This window comes from Echeneis naucrates, chromosome 18, assembly GCF_900963305.1.
Source record: "Echeneis naucrates chromosome 18, fEcheNa1.1, whole genome shotgun sequence".
Classification (NCBI taxonomy): domain Eukaryota; kingdom Metazoa; phylum Chordata; class Actinopteri; order Carangiformes; family Echeneidae; genus Echeneis; species Echeneis naucrates.
In genome coordinates, this window is record NC_042528.1 from 7968557 (window position 1) to 7990083 (window position 21527).

Below are 21527 nucleotides of genomic sequence, written 5' to 3' on the forward strand. Positions count from 1 at the left end.
GGAAGAGCATAAATGCTCAAACACAGGAGAATCAATGCTGTAAATTAGTCTCCATAGATAGGCCTTAAATTGAATTGTTGCAATTTGGTGGTGGAAATGTACAATATGTGAGTACACCACGCACAACTATCTAACAAATCGGGTTTTTTTCCCCTGTGTATTTGTAACCTGAACCAAATGTCCGAAACCAGCGTGGCAATTTCAGTGAACACTATATTGAGGCAATGTGGTATTTAAAGCCACGTTTTCTTTCCAGAGACAAAACAGGCATGTTTACAGTTTAATCTGTTCTCATCAGTTGTCGAAAAATAAATGCTCTTGGTGCTCTGTAATATGACACAATAGGCTACCAGCATACTTCCAATGTCTGTTTCCACCCACTACTGCAAAAAAAAACAATTAAATAAGTTGAAGTGAATGAAATACAAGTGTGATTCATTTGGTTATTGCAAAAACAAGACTTCATATTTACAAAGTAAAACCAATGAGTTCTTGGTGTTCCTCTTTGAATTGATGCATAAAAGTGAACATATATATAGTTGGATAAACTCAGCTGTACAGTCGGTGGGTAGCCAGCCCAAATTCCTTGCATGCATTTTTCCTCACACATTCAGAGAATCTATTTACTATTATTTTACAGTTATTTCCTACGAAGCTGCTGTACAGGGGCTGTGTTGAGGTAAAGCGGGTGTTTCTGGCCAGCTCGAACAAGAAGGGGTGGTGGGTCTGTTTAGGATTAATAATCCCCTGTTTTTTTAGTCTTTTTTTTTTTTTTTTAAACTTGTGGGGGTTTTGGACCAGTTTGGGCAGCAAGGCCAGCAGGAGACAGACGCATGGTTGGGAGTGGTGCAAATTCTCAACACTGACACACACGGTATATTGCTTTTAAATCTGTGGTTTCCACATTCTATGTAGCTTAAAGAGAGTTTGTGATTATGATTTCTATTTCCAGTGTAAAACACACACTGGTGTATATTTTCTTTTGCAGTTAGTTGCAAAATACTGGTAGTATTACCTCTATCCATAGATAAATTTAAGGAATGGTCATTGTGTGATGACTTCAAATGCAGTTTGCACACATGCACACAAAAGCACCTTTGATTCAAAAAGAAAAATTGCACAAGTTTGATAGATATCATTGACCACACATGTTGACATTTTCTACATTGAGACTGAGCACGGGTTTGCATTAAGAAGTTATGAAACATATTTGAAAACATTTTGGTATACAACTTCTTAAATGTTGATTGGTATTATTCACCTTCAAGTGTCTTTTTTTTTTTTTTTTTTAAATGACATGCAGTCTACTCCTCGAAACTATGACCCCAGGAGCTTGACTAGCCGGTGAGTTGAGCCCAGTTCTACTGTGAACAAAGCACTACACATTGACTAATCTAAAATCAACCATGACGCTTAAACACTGTGAAGTTCTTTTCAAATATATTATTTTGACATTGACTTCATTACGGAACTTTAATGAGCTTAAAAGACTCATTCTTTTTTCCCCCAACCACTTAAAGATATTGAAGGCTAGCATATGTTTTGAGAGGCTAAACTTCAGTTAGGCTTGTTTTTTCTTGCCTTTATCAGTCGGTGCTTGTGAAGCATGAAAACACCTTTACAATCAGAACTTGTGTTCAGTGGTGAACGAAAATAAAGAGGAGCAGATTGTCAAGTGGAATCCACACCAGCTAATACTGCTAACTGTACTTCTCTATATTTCAGGAAAATAAAAAAAAACAAAAAAAAGAGGAATCTTCTGAAGAAAGATTCAGTGTTAAAAAAACCGTTAGGGGAGAGGGGACGCTTAAACCCGTCGCTCAGACTGGGCACAGGTGAATTTACAGGAAAAAAAAAAAAAAAAAATAGGACCTCGTCTGCCCAGCAATAGTCTTTGAGAAACAGCATCCCTTGTTGCTTAGGTGCAAAGTCCAAAGGAAAATCTTTCCATTCCATTCCATCAGACAGGAAACATGTTGGGAACAAAATCTTTGTCCACACTGTCTGCCATTTCCTGTCCACAAATTCCTCCTTGCTGCTGGTGACAGCATTCAGTCTCTTGAAGTACTTCAAATATGCTTGCAATTTCAGCTCAGTCACTGCATTTATTATTCAGAGTTTTTTTTTTCAGTGTATCTTTAGTTTTTTTTTCCCCCCTGCAGTTCACAGGAGGTTGTTCTCCTCAACCTATGCGGCGTAGCCTCGATTTCAGATCGTCTAGTGACAGTATTGGCATGCATAATTTTTCTATATTTGGCCGATACACCTATAACTCCCCTCACCGTCCCATTAAATAATAATCATGAATAAAAATCCGCTCAGGTTTCCGTTAACCTGCCAGGGTAAAGTCTTATGCCCTTGTAGGTCTAACTGCTCCCTGCCACCACCTGCTTACTGAAAATATCAGTAGAATCTTTTTTTTTTTTTTTATACATTTTATATTATTTCTTCATTCAGTTCTTCTTTGATTCCAGGGGTAAGAGATCACAAAGATCAGGTGAATCCGGTGGCAGACAGTAAGGATGCTTGCAGAGGTGGTGGTGACGAGGGAGAAGAAATAAGTCCTCAGACGGACACGGGACAAATAATGGCCTTGTCCTCCAGCATGACACTGACCACTAGGAAGACGAAATACAGCATGAACATGATGAAGCCGAGCAGCTTGCTCATGCGCCACTTGCACGCAGCGATGGAGATGATGACAAAAATGAGCATGAGAAAAAGGAGCACGATGGCACAAAACAGGCCGTTGGAGCTGACTTGCACTGATTTCAGGCCATTGAAGAAGGTCCAGAGGAGCCAGGGGAAAGGAAGTCTGCAAATACACAAACATGTATCATACTTCTTATTTACACAAGAGTCATTTAGCAATATATACGTACTCATCACTTAGACACATTTAGTCTTATTACGAATGCAATTCATTGCAGCAACATATTCCTGAGACCACTGAATAATAATATGCAGATAATATAATGCATAATATGACCAAAATGAGTCTGTTTTGCTTAGAGAAAACCAAAATGAAAGAGCAAATGCGGCAGCAGATGAGAATCCTATTTATGCTTATGCTGTGTACGCACATCAAAAATCAAAAGAGATTACAACGGATTTAGCTGCAGAAACTAACCAGGATTCATCTTCCGCATATTTCCAAAATAATTCTTACATTGTTGACCTGGAGCCATTTTGCCTGTACACATGCTGCTGGATTTGTTTTTAAAGTATAGATCCAGGAAAGACCGGCTTCTTTTGATAACTACAAATCTGTTAGCCTGAACAAAAAAAATAAGACCCTTCACAGACTCAAATAACTCTTAGATGGCATACCCAACAGTAATGTCGAAGATGTTGGAGCCTACAGAGCTGGATACAGCCATATCACCCAGCCCCTTGCGTGCCACAATAACACTGGTGATGAGGTCAGGAATGGAAGTTCCAGCTGCTAATATAGTCAGGCCCATAATCTCCTCTGTAATCCCAATGGTCTCTCCAACCTGTGAAAAAAGGAAAAAAAGTAAACTAAGCTTTGGGGTAAATAAAACCTAATCTTTTGTTCAAGCTATTTTCAATTTTATTGTGAAGCTTAGGGGCTGTTGGAGGTGATAAAATTTGTCAGACTCTGCTTCGAATAGGGCAGTTGTAATTATTTATGAGTAGATGGACCGTAGGATATGGTTTCATTTTAAATGTCAAGGACAGGAAATTGAGAGAAACGGTGTCTGTAGCTTTCCTTTATTATTTGACAATGATTATGTATATTCAATTATTTTTACATTGCCATGATGACCTAAAAAATAAGCAGCAGGCCTGTGAGAGCCCTTTGTACCTGATGAGCCCACCACACCATCAGGTATGAGAAGCCCGCAATCCAGCAGATGGCTCCCAGGAAGGTAATGGGGAAGAACTTCTTTGATGCCTGAGAGAAAAGAAGGAAACTAAGTCAGTTGAGCAGCTAATGCAGTCTTATCCAGATTAAGCTGATGACACACCGGTTTCCGAACATCCGGCAGCGTGAGCCACAGCGGGAGAACAATGGGCATGATGAGAAGGTAGGTGAAACGCTTGCGGGCGGATTCGGGCCATGACAGGCTCAGGGGCTGGTCCTCCTCTTCCTCATCCTCAGCCTGGGGGTGGGGGCAGCCAAGAAAACATGTAAAAATCTGATAAATGATCAGTACTGTAATGTTACAGAAATGATCCTGATAAACAATCAGGATGGACAATACTTCCTACATTTATTATTTAAATTTGACTTTTTATATTTAATTTTAAGAACATTGTGACCTGGGCTTTGTGTGCGGGTATCAGTTCAATTGTCGCATGTGAACAAATAACAGGCCATATGAGGCTGAGCTCTGAGTAACACTGAGCTGAGTCATGCTTTTGGCATGTATCTACAGGAGGGCCTGAAAAATTCATACAACCCAAGTGTCTGTTTTGCGTGATAACTTGTCCCACTGGGACCCACATCTCCAGAGAAGCTATCCAGAGAGTCAGGCAGTGGTCCTAACACAAGCACTCGGAGAGACAGAAAAGAGGAACAGAGGTCTCCAGAACTTGGTGGCAGAACTTAGATGTGCACATGCCTTCACTCTGCAGTGACCTTAAGACAGAGGAGACTGATGAATGTGATTGGGGAGATTGCACCAAGCCTGAAGGGCTCTGCCTTTGCAGTCATCAGGGGCTCATCACTACTGACTGCTGGTTCTTGCTGCACCGGCAGAACCCTGGGGTTTGGTTGGACCTGCCACTGGAATGCCAAGTGGGTCTAAGACTGTCACCTCTCTGTGGATTGCTATCAATGAAGTGTCAGCCTGACAGCCTGGACTTATATGCAAGAGTCAAATCAAAGTTCTGGTTCTTGTGAACTTTAATGGTACAACAACAAAGCCAACTGAGAATGGAAAGTTGTCTTGGGTCCCTTTGTATCCAATTATAGATAATGCTAAGCAGCCACTGGGACCTGCTGAGAACAGGTCGACACATGCAGATCTCAGCAGAACACACTGATGACTTAGAATCTATCACTTGTCTTTTTGGGTGTGACGTTAACAAAGTGTGGTAAAAATGCCAGTAAAACAGGATGGAAGACATACAGTGGGAGGAAAAACTAAAAGCAGGACAGATGTTGAAAACAGATGATGCTCAGTCAATAATCATTTTTTAACAAAAGTCATTAGCACATTAACAGCTTTAGTCACGTCAGCGAAGCGGGCCCTGAGAGTGGAGCAGAAATCTTTGAAGATGGCCACTGCACGAATCATAAATCATATGGAGCTTATCCTGCTGTGACAGCAACTGCTGTTGAGTATTGCCTGGTAACCTTGGTAATCAGAGCTGCCAAACAAAAGGCAGTGCTCGCATCACTTATGTTCAGCATCTTGATTTCTCCGCCTCTCAATATCCAGATGGCTGCATTGTTGTCTGCTAAGAGGCCTAACACCAAAAGCCTCAGGCTTTGTGAAGATCAATTCTGAGCTTAATTCATTACTTTTCATAGATGTAAAGATATGAGGTTTTCATTAGTCATACTATCTGCTGACTTCAGTATTAACCCGATATTTATAACAGTAATGGCTCCTGATGATCTAACAGAAATTCTTTCATTATGTTACAGTTTTCCCAGCAGCTTTCATGGATATGTTGACTGCATGTAGGCAAGTCCAGGCTGACATAGATCTGTACATCTGTCATTTGTCTATTTATGGTTTGCTTTACTTGCTTTCTGGACTAAAATGCCCCATAGATCTGGTTCTCATTCCTCTGACTTGGTTCCCAAATGCCAACCCTTTGTGGCCCTTCCTGCCCCGTGGTGCCTCAGTTGGCAGCGCTCCCAACTCTGAGCTTAAAGGCGCTGACTTTTAGCAGAGCTGTGAGGGTAGTAGTGACATTTGCTTTCCTCCCACCCACCCCTCCTGGGGGGAAGCGTTCAAGCTGCCCTCCTACTGTGAGGCAACGAAGCAACAAGTGTTAGAAAATGGTTAAAAAAGTGTCCATAAGCAAAACTGCAACAAGGCAGCAAAACTAATACATTAATTTGTTGATCCAACCTTTAACAGTATGAAATGGACAAATACAGCTCTGTCTGAAATCACTGTATCTTTTCTAATACTCATTCTCAATATGCTATTCACACATAGCTGAGACAAAATACACAGCAGGGCTCTAGGATGCACACAGAAGAGAGAGAGAGAAAAAAAAAAACATCACTGCACGATTCCCAAACCATTTAGAGAAACAAAGTCAAATCGATAAGACAGATAAACATATGACGCGTACAATATCTTTTCTAATTCTTTCAACTGTGACAGAGTATGTAATATGAACCATAAAAACCCGTCAGCTACATTTTCCCACTGTGATATTTAAATGATTACAGGAACTTTAAACTCTCATAAATATTCCAGTGTTCAAAGTAGTAAACAAAATGAACAAGTATTTATAGAAAGGCAATCTGCTGTGAGTCATGGACTGAATGTTCTTATCATTCATTTTTATTAAAATTAAACCCTTTAGTTTCTGCTGTTTTGGGAAATGTGACAATATATTATGATTATTATTATAATTTGTGTCACATAGCTCTCAGGGGTTTAACAACGAAAGGGGAGCTGGGATTGTGCTAGAATTCAGCAGCTGATTTTTGACCTTAACTATCCCTTTACTCCCCAATCTTGGTTGCCACGGTATCCAGGAGGAATTGAACAATTAGCATGATGGGGCCTCTGGCGGCGTATGAAGGTGTGAGCTGTTTTCAGCTCCTTCCTGGCTGACACAGACAGGTGCTCTGTGAGACAGATCTCTAAAAATAGCAGCATGTGAGAATTTGGCATGCCAATAAGCATTCAGCTCTTCCAAATTCTGTGAATCGCCACCTGGAAAAGGTGTTTCTGTTTCCATCTTTCTATCGACACATTTTGAAGCGTGTCTAAAAATTGCCTGCGTTTGAATTGTCTGTTTTTACACACAAAAAAATGTCAGCTTCGGTGGACTGATGACAGTTGATGACAGAACGATTATTAGTAATGCTAGAGTGGGATCATTCTGAGAACAACTTGGTGCAGAGGAATAGATCAATACACAAATGGACATGTTGCAAGTTGGAGCTCCTCTGTAGCTGTTCATTGTGCAGCCTTTTCCTACATGTGTCTGCATAAGTTTATATTTATAGACTGACATATAGCATTGCTCTTGGCAAGAGCTAAGTGCGACAGTATCAGTAAGTGATTGGAGAAAGATCTTGTTCTTTGAAGAGTTTTTGCTTCCAACAACACAGTGCAGTAGAAATGTTTTATTCATAGACTGGGCTCTGATACAAAGATGGATAGTGTAAGATTAAAACATGTCCCTATGGTATTGTGAAGGCCTTTGTATGAAAAGCTACTGGTCACATGGCAGCTTCTTTGCAAAGCCTTAGCAAATTCCTGCAACCCCAGATCATTTGAAAGAAAATAAAGTAAGATAAAACAGCAAGTTATGAGCCTGCATCAAGGTAAGCATCTGATTGATCCGGCCTACAAAATTTGTTTTTATCCTAAACAAAAATAATTGGGATGAGCCAGTGCATCCAACTCAGAGCTGAAAACCATTATGCCAGATAAAAATCTATTCAAATTCTGAGAAGTGGACATATAAGAAAAATTGGTCACCCTCAAGTGTGCAACTGAAAGCATCAAAACCAATTTTTCTGGAGTTATTGGCTAAAAAGCCAAATGATTCTGGCTGTCTCTAGTCTGGAAGCATCACGAAAACCTGAGTGATTCACCTTCCTGTAAAGCACTACCAATTACCATAATATTACAACAGCAAGTGATTTGTTCGTCCTATATAGTGCTAAAAACGAAATATTGGAGTTTGTCTTGGGGTTACTCTTTGTCATGGCAATGTCACGAGTGACAATGGCCAACATGTCTGTCTCTTCTGCCACCTTCCTTCTCAGTGTGCAACTTTGAATTGCTTCCCCTTTGCTGCAGGACCGTCTGCTGACCTCCCAGGTCGCCGTGCTCCACCCTCGTTGCTCACACCAGCAAAACTGCTGAAGGTGCAGGTTCTGAGACTCTTTGTTCCTGGGCCGTATGTCAAAGACTGTGTGTGTTTGTGTTGGGGCGTGTGGGCGAGTGCGTTTGTTTTGAGCTCCCATTGGCGGGGAGCAGCAGGTAAATGAGGAGTGTGATTACAGAACTCAGCGGGAGAAGGCGGGTTTTTGGCAGGACGAACTGAAGATGGGGGAACTCGCCCAAATGCATGCTGGGAAATTATCAGCAGTAGTGACCTGTGCCATAGTCAGCACAACCTTTGCATCAACTCACACTCAAGGTGAAACACAAGCACAGATGAGAGGCATAAAATATTCCCAAATAACTCTCTGACTTGGATGTCAGTTTCTGAGCCACCCAAAACAAAGACCCAGTTTGTTGGCTCAGAGACATTACAGGTGGAAAAGTTATTGAGTTTGATTACTCACTACAGTTTATCAATCTGGTGTTGTGTGTGCTCATGTAAGCGTGTTTCATTTCTTACCGCCTCCCCCTCTTGTCCTGCTGTTCCATTCATGGGCGGTGTCACCTCCACTTCCACACTGGAGCTGTTGGGCAGGTTCTTATCTGTTGGACATTTAAATAACAATGAAAGGAAAAATGACTATTTTTTTCCAGCAACAGCTCACTCGCTGGTTTTCCAAAAAAGTCATGACTTTTACTGGCAGCATTCAGGTCAGTATGTATGAATACAATTTGTACTGTAATGTTCACATCAGTGAAAGGCGGCACAAGTTGACGACCCTGCAGCTGACCTATTGGCACTGGCAGATGTGTGTGAGGCAGTGATGCCAAAACAGGAAACAACATTTCACCTGTGGAATGATCTCAACACTCAATCAGCCCTGCAAAAGGGCTGGGAAAGACCAGAGTGGGTAGTTAGTCACCCTACCCTCTGGCATTCTAGATGCCCCAGGAAGCACCCTGTTTGACTACAAGGCAACTAACAGCCCACATAACAGCCATAACATGACCGCAATGAACACTGCCAGTTTCTTCAAGTTGCAAAAATGTCGAGGGCAAAGCTGCCAGAGATGAGGGAGTGAACTACTGGCTGTAGCTCCAGAGGCAAGATAGTGGTTGGTGTTTAACACCCCTGTAAAGGCAGCTGTAGGGGGTGGTGGGGAGATAGCCCCCCCGTGAACAACATGTGAAAGGCAGCACCAGCAAACAGCCCTGCAGCTGGCCTACTGGCACCAGTGGAGGTGCACCAGCCATTATGACAAAAACACAGAACAACATCCCACCAACGTTCCATTAACATTTATCTTCAAGCTTAAAACTAATTATGACAGCAATTTAAAGCTAAATAGGAATCATTGTCATGTTTGGAGTTTCCTTTTAATATTGACTGCAATGACCAGGAAGCGTTTCTTTTTATGGTGTCCCTCTGTTTGTGGACATGAATGTGAATGAATGAATGTCGGAGGCCGCTTCTATAGTCTACCCTCATCATTTCCTGGTGGCTTATACGACTCTATTTCATTTGAGGCCAGACTTATTTAACAGCCCTTATTAAAGCACAAGGAGCCGAAAGCCATGTAATCAGGTGATAAAACTATAATTGCCGTGGAAATTGCTTTAATTGGAATGTGGTTGTCACATAATTAGAAAGATTCACAGATGGATAATATGACTTGATACAACTATAACCCAACACATGACCTCAATCCTTTGCTTGGATGCTGTGATATTACAGATAAAATGGGATATGAATCCAATCAAATGCTTTATACACTACCTTTCTGACATTAAATCTTCTTTTCCTACAGGCACCACAGACTAAATTTTTGAGACCTGAAAGACCAGTCATGCATTTCCATTAAGATGGTAATATGTTAATACGGTTCCGTTAGCATAATTTTTGCCTTGTTGATAAACATCTATGTGTCCCTTTGATTCTGCTGAGCTGACTACATTGTGGCCATGAAAGCGCTTCCTCTGGCCTCCTGTGTATCCTTTGGTCCAGTGCTCTTTGAAGTGAAAAGCACACATAAATAACACTTGCCATCGACTATGATTGATCTAAATACTGCTTGAAGACAACACTTGCAATCAATTTGGCAGTCACTGATAATGTCATGCTTGTTTAACATCAGATGAGATGCTCATTAACCATTTTGGTGGAAAAACCACATGACTAACATAAGGTATATTACATTAGCTCATGCCAAATCCTAATGTTTCAGAAACAGAAGTTTGATCACTGTGAAAATGATTGCAATTATTAATGAAAGGAATAGGTTATTATTTCAACAGTTTATATAGTTTAGATTCTATGAAACATAAATGCAGCTACGATATTTTTACCTGAACGACTTGCTACTCCATTGGCCTTCTCACTGTCCTCCACTTGGCATTTCTTTTTGGCGATCTTGTGAAGGATGGATGCCTTCTCTCGAAATTTGCCTGCAAAAGAGTAACTGCAGTTATCAAACAAGGAAAAAAGCTCTGAATGCTGCAGCGTCTCCAAAGCCTCTGGGCCTCATCTGAATCAGAGATCCTCCTCTGTCGCCTTTGACCCCAAAAAAGGTCACCTTTCAGAAACACAGGCAGGGCAGATGCTATACACGCAACTGCCATTCAAACAAAATCAACAGTCAACACGACATAGCATATCATATATTAATGATCTTGCTATGTCCTGGTCCTTGGTGGAGGCAAAGCCAGCAGGGGGAGAATCTCTTGTAAAGAGAGATCTCCCTTATGGAGGTCAGATACACTGTTATGGTTCAGTCCTCGGATCAAAAACTCACAAGAGATGTCAAATGATCACAGAAAAAAAAAAACAAAAACAAACACTTGTTTTAGCTACTTGTCAAAAATAAGTGCTTCATTATTTCAGCTGAGTGAAAAGGCTCAGAAAAAAACAAAAAAATGTCATTTAAGACATATCTGCCAGTGGTCAGAGAATTTGAACAGGTCACATCTATCTTTCCTGATAATGTTAATAAAGATGCTGTGATGCGATAGACTGAATTGACGTCAGCCATCAATTGGATGACATGACCTTATGGTTCACATAAGCAACCTGTTCTTTTGACATGATAAATAACAGCTCACAAAAGGCAATTCTGTCCATGTTAGAATGGACTAGAGATGACGAGCCATTCGCTTGTGGAAAAATTACTTTCTTCAAAATCCCTGCAGCCTGAAGCCACCTGAAAGACGAATAAACATGAATAAAACATCACAATCCAAAACACACCAAAATAGTGAATGTTTTCAGGTTTCTGTGTAAAGGATATTTAATTGTTACATTTGTTAGTGGTCCAGCCCAGGCATATTCAGCAGCTGTAACTTTCTAATTTTGATCCTGATTTGTGTCCCCGACTCCTCTGTCAAGTTGTTTTGGTCTAAAACTTCTTGTGCATCATTAACTGTGTTACTCTCGTGTATCCAAATTCAATTCCAATGACTTCCTGTGCCTGCCAGCCTTTGTATGTCTGTCCAGCCCAGTCCTAATCAACCCTCTACAACTGCAATCAATCTGAAAGATTTTTTTTTTTTTTTTTCATTTTTAGAGGGCATGGCTGATTTGTCAGTGCTTGACACAGTGACGCATCAATACATACTCCACCCACCCATGTCAACACTGTCTGTGACCTTCTGGCTAAATCATTAACCAGCCCAAGTCCCCCTCTTTCTCAGACACACACATGCTCACGAAAACACACACATGTAGTCTGGACAAAGACGGCATCACACACACTCCACTGCCTTGACGTCACTCACCTTTGGCACAATTGTCATTGACAGTTGGTTGTGTATGGTAATAAATGTGCAATTGTTCGGCTGATCCTAATGTGGGTGTAACAGCACTGTCTCTACTTAGCAGCAGGATTGGGTTTTTTGCTGCAAGAAGTCCTGTGATGCTGAAGAAATGCACACTGGAATTAATGTTTCACTCGTGTCTGTGAAAACATTTCCTCAACGACCGACAAAAGCAGAGCGCATCCACCAAAAAAGAAATGTTAACAGAAAAAAATTGGTTTAGCCTTCCGACTCGGGGGGGTGAATCACAGATTTTTTTTTTTTTATGCCCAAAGTTTAACCACTTAATACAATTAATGTATTTACAATTAAATACATTAAGACATGTAACATCATCCCACCAAATTAGCTGGATTACTGCTGAATTATGTTCTGTTTCTCGTAACTGAAGCCTAGCTGCTGTTACGAAAGCTTATCTCTTTTGTTGGCTGGTTATTGGAACTGTATTAATACAGGAATTATGCACTCCTATGGTATTGTCATTTTATATTCAGTTAAACTGGTAAATTATCTAGTCTACCAGGTTTTGCCTGCGTAGGTATGGTGTGAAACGTAATTATGCAGTCATTGAAAGGGTAACAACAAAAAAGCTTGTCACAACCTCATACTTCCCTAAGGTGCATCAATCATAAAGAAGGACCAGCTGCCTCTGTTCAGACAGAGGCTCTCACATTGACAACAAATTAAGATCTAGTTTTTCTTGATTAAATGGCTGTGTTGAGTCAGTCGGGCTTGATAAAAAAAATCCCAGGAAGTCAACTGAAGGTGCACACGCTGACAAAACCATACAATTTGCATAATGGTGAAGCAATTGCAGAGTCTTTAAAGACGAACCAACACCAGTCCTTCCCTTGCCATCTTTGAACGCTGCTCATTTTCTCTGTCAGCTCTGCCTGTTACACAACCACTGGGTGGATGAGTCACTTCAGCTTGCCAAATTCAGCAACATAAGTCTTTCGTGTGTGCACCCAGTGCTGGTGCAAGTGGAACCTCCAAGTGAGTGCTGAGGCATGAATGATGTATTTCTCTGAGATGCAGATGGGTAACAGGCCAAAAGAATAAGAAAGAAGAAAGCCTTGTGTTTTCACAGTGCGAGTGTGTGTGGCAGGGGTGGTATGGTTTCCATTTTGTGTTAAGTGTTTGTGCGTGGTTTTTAACAGCCTGTACAAGAATACATGTCTGCAGTTAAAATTTTAACCCATAAAAGCAGTTGTGGTTCTCTCAGAGAATCAAACAGTAGCACGGTTTCTTTTAAATATCTTGTTGATAAATGGAATAAAAATCCATGAAAACACTGCACACAGTAACACACAATATGTATGTACATATTCTCTGTGCTGAAATAAGAAATAAATCAAAAATAAAAATGAGAGTACAACGTAAATTTAAAAAAAAAAAAATGGCATGGCCATGATTTGCACTTATGTCAGTGAAATCTCAGAGAGGTTGTCAAACAAAAAGCAAAGTTGCACAAAATGTATGTCACAAGCAAACAGAAAAAAAATTATAACAAGCTTGGGGTGTTATTTTGTGATCAAGATGGAGAGAAAAAAAACAACAAGAGGGATGGCAGGAGCTGACTCAAAGAATCAAGTATTGAAAACTTTCAGGCTTACCTTCCTCAGTCATTGAGTGATAATATTTTAGTTTCCCATAAGTCCCAAGCTCTACAACATCACAGCAAAAGACAAGGGTAAGGCAACGAACATACAGAGAAAAGGAAGAGTAAACATGACAGAACAAAGACAGGTCTGCTGGTTCTACATCACATACTGTACAATTACTCACACAGGCACAAGGTGACGGACAGAAAGACAAGGTCTTTCAGAGCCATCACTGCATAAGTGCAAAACAAAGTAGCAAGGATTGAATTACAAATAAAAAATACATGATAGTCTTACAGTAATTCAGTCTGATAAAGAGTCTGCCAATGGTACAGACTAAGGCTGCTAGAGAAGATTTGCGAGAAAAGGGAGGGGGAGGGGGCGGTCAATACACCACTATAAAAATATAATAAAAGGTTCATTCAATGATATATTAAAAAACAAACAGAACAGTCAGAAGAATATTTACTGGGTCAACATGCAACAAAAAGATGAGTCCTCCTCTCCTCTGCACGCAAGCTTATTCAAAAGCTGGATAAGTCAGCATTTTATTTCCACAATGAAACTAGAACAATTAATTTTATTCCCTGACTCTTGCACTTCTTTGCACTACAGGAAATAGAAAGTCAGCACATCTGCACGATGAATTCAAACCTGCAACAACAGCTGAACATGAAGCAGCAGGACAGAAGACACCAGACCACAATACTCATTTGGCCGTACTCCAATTTGTCAAAGAAGAGTAGCTCACAGCTTGGGGCTTTGGCCAGTGATGAAATTAAGTATCATTTGTGCATTAACATTATCATCATCATTGGTTTTCTTTCAGTGTATTGCAGAAACAGTAGTTCAGTACAGCCTTTAGATCCCTCACCTCTAATGGGCAAGATGGGAGAACCACGCGCACGTGCCACAAACTCAGTGTAATTTGTGCTAAGTGGATGCACGTCACTGACAATGTGGAGGCAGAGATGATAATAACCTTTTCATCTTTCTTGGTAAGCCCCCTGTCGCCCTCCTTCAAAAGGTTTCTCCTGTGTCATCAGCACAAACCATCAGTATGGATAAGCCTGATGATGGAGCACTATGAGGCTATTCTCAACATGGTAAACACTAAATTTTACATCCATGCAATAAAACATGCAACTTTTTAATCCAGCACTTTCATGTCTGCCTCTAAATGTGTTTTAGTGTGAAACTCTCATCTCAAGCAAGACATTTCTAACATTGCACATGTAGTCTGTTATTATTTATAATAAACTAAAGCCTGTCTACGCCCACATGTACTGTGCTAATATTCAACACTGTGTAACAGTGGGCAACCACTCCACTCACATGTGAGAGGATTATGGCGCGAATCTCATGCCAAATGCGAAACTTGGCAGTGCTGAAAACACAATCTAATGAGATGAAAACACATCCCTTTGCAGAGTGTCTTGCTCATCTGCTGTACGACCAGACAAGTGCCTCAATCCCATATGATTAGGCGATTTGAGTTTGAAGTGCACTATCATTGTGGGCCTGCCTCTAACTCAGACTACTCTGAAGGCAATTAACCCACAACAAAAATCACACACTTGCACAATTGTATTTTGTTCACCCTCTAAGAGCAGAGAAAGAAGGAGGCTTGTTGTTGTTTACCAGGAGCCCTCTTCTCCTTGTAGTGTGACCTCTAAACCTCTGATGAGCCATGTGCACGACTGTGTGTGTGTGTGCATGCCTCTTTTGTCTGTTGGGGGTTGGGGTGTCAGGGAAATTCACTGTCTGTGCTAAGGCAAAAAGGCTTTTAACATTGATTCTTTCATCCACCCAGCACAGAGTGGCTCAGAGGGGGTATGACGTGTGTGGGTATGTGTGCGTGTGTGTGTGTCTCTATAAGTACGGTTAGAGGGATGATGGGTTAATGAGTGTGGTTGTCTGGTAACAGTTACATAACATGCTGGAGGTGTTATCATCTATCAAAACAAAATAAATGGGGGCTTTTTAAAGGCAATATCTGCTAAATATGAACCGGTCCTGATACTTGGTAAAATATATTGAAAGAATTCATGAGAAAAACACTTAGAGAATACCCTTGCTCTCTTGAGAAGCTACAACTCTTATGAATGAAAAATGTGAATTAATGTTAATTTGGAGCCAGCAGATATTAGCATAGCACAAAGATAGGAATCAAAGGGGACAGTTATCCTGCTCTGTCTGATGTAAAGATACCCCCAGCTCTTTGACTCAAAACAAACTGAGCTAAGTGAGCCCTTTCTCCCAGTTTGAGCTTCTATGCTAACCTATGATAAATAAAAGGGTGGTGTTGATGTTTTGCCACAAGTATTTACTAAAAAAAGAAAAGGAAGAATACAAAAGGAGTCTCTTTTCCCTACTGTCTCATTGCTTCTGAAATTAGAAACCTAATGTGCAAGATTTATTTACAGACATAATTCTTAAATTATATCCAGCAAAATATGACTGTACATCGATATTTTTCATGGTCATCATGAAAAACAAAACAAAACTGCATTTGCAGTATGTATCATTTTACTCCATATGTTGGGAAGGGCATAGGGCTCAACATCTTCAACAAGCCCATATCATCCTGACCCCAATATTACAAGTAATTTATTGTTTTAAGAGCAGTGTTAGACTGACAATGAAATGATGAAAACCCTTGAGTAAAGTGCTAATATATTATATCTACATAAATAGAAATTATATTTCCATTGCACAATGGGTGGTAAGCCAATGACAGTGAATACATTATTGAACCATGTGATCAATGGGGCCATGGGTCACTACACAGGCAGTACTGCTGGCAGGGCAGCAGCAACAATAAGGGGTAATTACTTCTCACACTGTTAAATTAATGGAAAGTCATGGGATGGGAAGCTTAGATTTTAAACATGGTGTAGACTTCATATTCTTTGTTTATGCACACTTAATATGACAAATAACCAGACAATCATAAGTCAACCCATACACCCAGAGACTGCATAATAATAATAATAAAAAAAATAAAAAAAAATTCACCCAGTTAAACCGTCGGACGTCACACTCTCTACTGCCTCATCAGTCTGCCCAATAACTGTACTGTTCTCCCATATTGTGTACCCAACTGACCTTGTCCTTTCTCTCTGTACAGTCCACGTTGGACTTGCATACAACGCTGGCTCAGTGAATATGGCCTAACATCAACAAAGATGTTCAAGGTCACATTGGTGCTGTGAGCAATCTCCAGTGAAACTGAGAAAGCAAATGATCTGCAGAAAAGCATCTGATGACATAGTGGGTCTGCCATCACACAGAAGTGATGTAATGTGAAAATGGGAGGAGACTGTCAGATATTGAAATGAAAAAAAAAACAACAAAATATTAATTTCATGAATTTACCACAGCTGTGTTGTGGCATTCAGAGCTCAAATCTTTGGGGGACAAATCTTATTGAAGGGCTTATTGAGTGAAAGACATGCACACAGCCGGAGCTCAAAGTGCTGTTTTTGGAGGATTGTTTCAGGCATTCAGCGAGGGCTCAGACAGCAGAGTGAGAGCCACTCCATCCTTATCCCTCCCCATCTCTTTTTGTAGTTCAATATTTGATGCTGCTCCTAAGCGATATTGTTTGTAGCACAGTGATGGAAAAAGAGATGCAGCACTTGTACCTGGAACAAACTGTACCAGACTATTACAGTGTTCCCTCCAAGAAAAAACAAAAACAAAAATGTGTGGCATTAAATGTTTATTATTAAACTGAAAGACCTTCACTTTACAGGACAAATGTTGGATGACGATGAATCTACAGCATTCCTTGATTTTACTCCATTGCCACAAATCACTCTGTCAAGCTCTTACTGATTCCAAGTCCTGACAAAAAGCACAAAAAGAAGGCTGGGGAAACAGCTCACAACTCCCAATCCTTCCAGTACACAAATTCATGAACTAAGCACAAGGTTTGCAAGTTGAGACAGTAGTAGGACACAATACTCCATCGTGTTCCTATCTGCAGCTTTAAAGCCAATCCACATTCCTCAAATACGAGAAGGGAAAGGACAATGTTAGCAGGAAAGCCCAAACCACTCATATTTATCCTCTACCTTTCACAGAGAGCAGTAGCACAAAGCAAGAACTACAAGCAGTTCACAAGAGGAGAGAGAGGATTAGGTATAATGGGGAAAACAATGCAGAAATGGTCACAGAGGGTTGATTTCCAGGGATAATACATCCACAGAAGAGAATGAGATATTTGAAGGAGTCTGCAGGGATGGACATTACAGAGTTGACATACAGCACAGCGGCGCTTGGGAAATGTGTACATATGGGATACGTCGGGCAAGAGATTTGCCTCCGGCTGTGGGAATGAAAACAGACAGATTTTTTTTGCGGGGAGGGATACAGAAATTAGAGGAGTAACTCACCAGAGTCAGCAAATTCTGAAGGGACAGTAGAAGAGAAATAGGAAGACAGAAACAGAGAAAAGATAAATCCAAGTGATATTTACTCATTGATAGGTATTATTTCAAGATTAGAAATGGTTGTTATTTCAACAGAAAGAGCCAACAGCCCATGTTAATATTATGGTTACATATTTTTTTACTTTGAGGAGTAATTTGACATTATGAGAAATATGAATATTTACTTTCTTGCTGAGAGTGTTTTGGCAGGGAGACAGGTGAGCTTAGGATAGAGATGTAAACAGTGGAACTGGGTTGACAAAGAAATCTGCTGTTATTGCACTAAAGAACTTTATATAGCATTCCTAAACATTAGCTATATATCATATTAGTTATAAAAACCAAAAATACAAATGAAGCTATAATAGATCATTAAATGTTCTGACCAGGTCTTATCCCAACATTAAATCACAGCTTGTCACTTTTAGATGTTGGGTTTCATAAACAAAGAAACAAAATAAATGCTGTAATCCAAAAATGTTAGAGTCACTGCTGGGCAGATTTTCTGACCTTCAATCAGAACTAGTTGAGCTGTTTCTTGTCTTATTCTAGGCTAAGCCAACTGTGTCCTTCCTATTTAACATACGACCATCAGATTGGCATAAATCTCCTTGTCTAATTCTGTGCAAGAAAGTGAATAAGTATATATTTCACAAACTGTCAAACTGTTAATTAGAGAGAGAATGTTATGATGTTACAAGAACTAAACCTACTAATGTCACAGCCTCTGATGACACTGGATGAAGAGACATCATCCGATAATACAGTGAAAACTGCTTATAGTGATCACATCCGTCCAGTCTACATTTAATCACTTATTGCAACAATTTCTTTATTTCTTGTGCAGTACCAGCTAATTGAAATGCATATTTATCACATGAATATAGAGTAAACTGCACTCTGTTAACAAGACCAGTTCGAATGGCCACGATGAAATCTTTAGATTCATGTAAAATACCTGCTGCAGTTACAGAGCAGGGATGATAACTGCTCACTTCAAAAGTCAAATGCAAGCAGAAATCAAAGGCACAGAGAGTGACCAGTAACATCTGTCCCTGTCTGACACAAGTTGATTGTGTGGCAGTTCATAAACTCTCTATGAATAATTTAATAGAGTGCCTATGACAGGTTACAAATTTTCTGTGAAAGGATGCAAAAATTACACAGTAAGAAGAACATCAATGAATGATTTCAACAGCATTTGTAGAAAATGATTCTGTCCAAAGGCTTTGATCCATTTGAGCAGTGGATCACTCTCACTATGATCACTGTAAAGAATTCCACTGTAGTGTGTTACAGCTGCCCATTGAAAGCAAAATCAAGTCTGTTTGGTTTGGCCACAACGCAGACTAAATGCTGCAGGAAGACGGGACCACTGAGGGAGAGAGGAGCATTTAAGCCAGGAAAGCCCTTTAAAGACCGACACACTGACAAAGTAAAAGTAGCCCTCACACACGCACACTCACACAGATGCAGGAACAGATGCACACAGAGACATGCGCACATACACACACTCACGCTACACACACCTGCCTACACTTTTAATCATCCCCACTCGTAAGTCTAACAACCCCCAGCACTAGCAGAACAACCTTAGACTTTCTCTTGAATCAGATGAGCGGAAGACCTTATTTTGAGAAATGTTGAAAAATGTATGAACGGAGTCCTGCCAGCTCCCTGTGGCCCAGCACAGCTACACTTAGAGGCTAAGAGCATACAAGGACATGCAGCACAGTCTCTGTCTTTGATGGATGCACCTGTTCACCTCTCTGCATGCTGTAAGCTAACCAACAGTGTTTTTTTGCATTAAATTTATCAATAAATGTGGACAGAACTCAGTCACTCATTTCTGGATGGGGTATAGGCCCCTTATGGTAATGCCATCAATAAATGTATTTAAGACTTAGCTTGCGTAAGGTACAAGCAGCTGAAAGCCTTCCATTATGCTTAATATAACTTTCGAAAAATATATTCAAATCAAACTGAGAACCAAAGTGTCACTCTTGTTCTCTGAGGTTATAAATTCAATTCTCACTTCATATCGTACTAGTTGTTAAGTGCATTAATTTCCTGGCAATAAATAGCCAAAAGACTCAACAGTAAAACCTAATGACCATCCGCACATTTTTGTTTTCATACCAAAGCAACATTTGCTTTGTTAACCATTCTATATCCACTTATAAGAAACAAAATATTTAGTAACAAGCAATGAATAGTTAGATGACTAAGACCAAGCCACAAACAAAATAAATGGACTGCATCAGTCTTCCGCATGCACATCTTGTTAATTTGTATGACGTCAAACAAGCAGTAAATCTTTCAGCTTACCGTCATTAGTGCATGTTGATGTCCAACTAACAAAAGGCTCTGCAAGGAGCAGCAGGGTGGAGTATGTATCACCTTCTGTTGCACATTTTTAACCGACCTTCCAACCCCCCAGAAGCTATGATTTACATTTTAATCACTGAGATGGAAGGATGAATATTCTGAGATGGGACACCTTGGATTCAATGAATGAATTGATGCATGTTAATGGGCACTTCAAGGCCTGTCATGGCACAAATTATTTTCTAAGGTGATTCATTCTAGGTTTGTCTTTCAAGGAATGTAGTAATTTCAGTGAAAACTGAAATGGTCTGTTTTTGTCCACTAATGGCAAAAGGGAAATTTCTTGTCTCATTTTACATTGTTTTACATTTAAATAGCTTTTGGATCGTGCAGTCCATCAGAACACACATTTTGGGGGAAAAAAAGAAAGGAAAAACAGGAGGAAACATGATACAAGACTGTAAAATGGCTTCAGTATTTAACAAAATATTTTATTACAGGCTGGGATACATCATCCTCCCTTCCATCTCTAATTCAAAGGGATTTCATCAAAGCGTAAAAAAATTCTCAAATTCTTCAAACCCTCTTTAAATCACCATTTTGTCCCTATCAACATGATGTTTTCCTTTTCCTTCATCCTTTTCTCAGGGTGGGTTCAAAATGAGATGGCACCGCACCTCCCTTGCTGTATTAACATATTCATCCCCTGTGCCAAGTACTGACACTGCCGTTTCACGTTCCCTTTGGCTAAGCTAATAGGCCTTCATCTTGGATTAAAGGAAAATGATCTTCCACCTCAGCTGTGCTCTGACACAGCACTGATCTTGCCTTGTCTTGTAGGGACTATTTTTAAAAACAAATCAATTCAGTCTAGGCATACAGCATGGGGGCTAAAGATGTAACTTGACATGTTCTAAGGGGCACCTGGAGGAGATATGCAGAATATTCAAAAAATGGATAACAACTTGTATTTTACTCGTATTGTTTGCTCAATGTGCATTTATTTTTTCCTAATCAAGGTTGTATCAAGGTGAAAAGTGTCTTGAATTTCCTGCATTACCAAACCGCATTTATGTAATTTCAAGACTGAAAACAAAAATGATTAAAAGTTCTTAGCAAGGTAAACGTCATAATCTACAGACCGTAATATAGGAATGTGTACAATATATTCGTGCTTCTTAGTAGGTCTGAAGACTTCTGTCTGCGTGCAGTTTGTCTGACTTTCTTACCTTCACTTAAAGGGTCTAATGTGTGAATCATCAGCTGGAAAATGCTGTTCCTCATCAAGCTGTTGTGCAGAGAGGCAGAACTACCCCCCCTCTGCAGACGAGGCCTTGCCTGTAAGAGGA

General features: G+C 40.2%; 1 protein-coding gene across 1 annotated transcript in view; it reads right to left on the minus strand.

Annotated features, from left to right (window-relative positions):
* Window positions 1-2565: 2565 nt before the first annotated feature.
* The window catches only part of slc24a2 (solute carrier family 24 member 2), a 34696-nt gene continuing 15734 nt past the window's right edge, over window positions 2566-21527 (minus strand). The window contains exons 3-11 of the mRNA XM_029526948.1: window positions 21408-21516; window positions 17815-17829; window positions 13427-13477; window positions 10347-10445; window positions 8521-8603; window positions 3993-4127; window positions 3830-3919; window positions 3331-3497; window positions 2566-2815 (exon numbers count right to left, since the gene is read on the minus strand). Of these exons, the coding sequence (XP_029382808.1) occupies window positions 2566-2815; window positions 3331-3497; window positions 3830-3919; window positions 3993-4127; window positions 8521-8603; window positions 10347-10445; window positions 13427-13477; window positions 17815-17829; window positions 21408-21516 (999 nt within the window). The remainder of the gene's footprint in view (window positions 2816-3330; window positions 3498-3829; window positions 3920-3992; window positions 4128-8520; window positions 8604-10346; window positions 10446-13426; window positions 13478-17814; window positions 17830-21407; window positions 21517-21527) is intronic.